This window comes from Penaeus monodon, chromosome 8 (genome assembly GCF_015228065.2).
Source record: "Penaeus monodon isolate SGIC_2016 chromosome 8, NSTDA_Pmon_1, whole genome shotgun sequence".
NCBI classification, from domain to species: Eukaryota; Metazoa; Arthropoda; class Malacostraca; order Decapoda; family Penaeidae; genus Penaeus; species Penaeus monodon.
Window position 1 is genome coordinate 35,434,984 of NC_051393.1, and position 2,500 is coordinate 35,437,483.

The window sequence follows — 2,500 nt, forward strand, 5'->3', positions numbered from 1 at the left end:
ATTTGTAATACGACGCCTTTGTGTTTAAGAGATCCTGCGTCAGGTTAAAGACTTACCCTCCCCCCCCCCCTTGTATCTATTAGGTATCGATATAATCTTCCATGTAGGTTACATTTTTTCATGTCTCTCTTTAAGTAACTTCTATTGAATTACCAATATAACTCCTGTCTCGAAGGTAGTCTTAAATTAACTATCGTAATTAGTAGAAAGTGCTTACTGCATATTGTCTTTCGGGCTGGGAGGAAAAATGACTAATTTGCATCACCAATATATCAATCATGACAGAGAGTCAGGTGGTTGCTGGTGAATTAAAATACATGTTACGAACTTTGAAAAGATAATAGAACAAAAAAATCTATATATTCTTTATAGTGAATTATGAAATGCTTACTTTGAAATGATTATCAGTATGATAATGAAGTGTAATGATTGGTCTTATCTGCAATACATTTTAAGTATTATTTTGAAATGTCTCTGATTGGTAGTGTTGGGAAAAGCCAAACGCATTGAGCTTCTCGTATTTCACTAAAAAGGTCTTTATTGCCACCATTAACTGGATTATCAGTTATTAAGCATCTTACCTTTTTCACAAATTATATTCATTAATTGATTATTTTATGTTACACACGTTTTACGTTTTATGAGTGTTTTTGTAATGTTTATTTGTTTCCGTATAAGGATAAGCTTGGAAGATTTGTGCCTCATATGGTACAACTTCTCGGGGAATGGAGTGAAACCTTTCCCTATGACTTTCGTGACGAACGGATGATGAGCGGGGTACGCACGATGACCCACCGCTGCATTGCCCTGGAGCCTGCTCTTCGCCGTGATGTCACTCAGGTAATCAACCCTGCTGTCCATTCCCGTGCAAGTGTTTACTAGTTCCTATCACGCACGCGCACACGCACACTCACACTCACACTCACACTCACACTCACACGCACACTCACACTCACACTCACACGCACACTCACACGCACACGCACACGCACACGCACACACACACGCACACGCACACGCACACGCACACGCACACGCACACGCACACGCACACACACACACACACACACACACGCAAACACACAAACACACACGTACGCACATTTATACATGTAAAACATATATATATATATATATATATATATATATATATATATATATATATATATATATATGTATATACGTGTGTGCATATCACGCACACGCACACGCACACGCACACTCACATTCACATTCACACGCACACGCACACGCACACGCACACGCACACGCACACGCACACGCGCACGCGCACGCACACGCACACGCACACGCACACGCACACGCACACGCACACACATACGCACACACACACACACACACACACACACACACACACACACACACACACACACATATATATATATATATATATATATATATATATATATTTGATCATAGAGAAAGAGAACATCAGAAAGACCTATACCTGTGTTTCATCGATTACTCGAATGTTTTTGATTTTGTTGATCACGATATCCTTTGGAATAACATGAACGATATGAAATTAACAAAACACATCATCCAACTAGTAAAAGCCATGTATGACCAACAACAAGCAACTGTAAGAACCACTTATAGGTTAACAGAATGGTTCGAAGTCAACCAAGGAGTACGACAGGGTTGCATTCTGTCTCCGCACCTTTTTAATATATATTCTGAAGCAATTATGAGAGGTGCTCAAGAGAATTTTGAAGGAACTGTAGATGTTGGAGGATACAAAATATCAAATCTAAGATACGCCGATGATATAGTTTTAATTGCCAGCAGTATCATTGAACTACAGCTACTACTAGATAAGAGAAGCAAGCGAAAAGGCTGGTTTATTTCTTAATGCCAAGAAAACTAAGACCATGAAGATTCAAAGATAACCGGCAATGAACGATGATGAACATGTTACAATCAATGGAGTGGTTGTGGGAAATGTGAAAGAGTTCACTTATCGTGAAGCTGTTTTTACTAATACATATGATGATTCACTGGAAAAAAAAAAAAAAAAAAAATTGCTATTGCCCAAAACGCCACAGTAGCTCTCAATAACATCTGGAAAGACCGAAGCATTACCTTACTGACAAAACTGAGGTTATTGAACTCTTTAGTTTTCCCAATTGCGTCATATGGTTCTGAGTGTTGGGTGCTGAAGAAGATAGACAAGAAAAAGGTCAATAGTTTTGAACTGTGTTACAGATGAGTACTGCGTATTAACTGGACAGAAAGAAAATGAATGATGAAGTGCTGAGAAAAATAGATTGTAAAGACTGGCTGTTGGACATCTTGAACAAAAGGAAACTAAAGTTTATTGGTCATGTGCTGAGAAGTGAAAGTATTGAGAAAAACTTGCTGACAGGGATGGTGATAGGAAACATAGGAAAAGGCAAACCGAAGACAAGACTGAGCGACAACATCAAAGATATTTACGGGCTGACGATGGTAGAAGTGGAAATAAAAGCGCAAGATCGAG

General features: G+C 38.9%; 1 protein-coding gene across 1 annotated transcript in view; it reads left to right on the forward strand.

Annotated features, from left to right (window-relative positions):
- Positions 1–2,500, forward strand: part of LOC119575947 (ras-GEF domain-containing family member 1B-A-like) — a 9,757-nt gene that overhangs the window by 1,091 nt on the left and 6,166 nt on the right. The window contains exon 3 of the mRNA XM_037923480.1: positions 679–840. Coding sequence (XP_037779408.1) covers positions 679–840 — 162 coding nt within the window. The remainder of the gene's footprint in view (positions 1–678; positions 841–2,500) is intronic.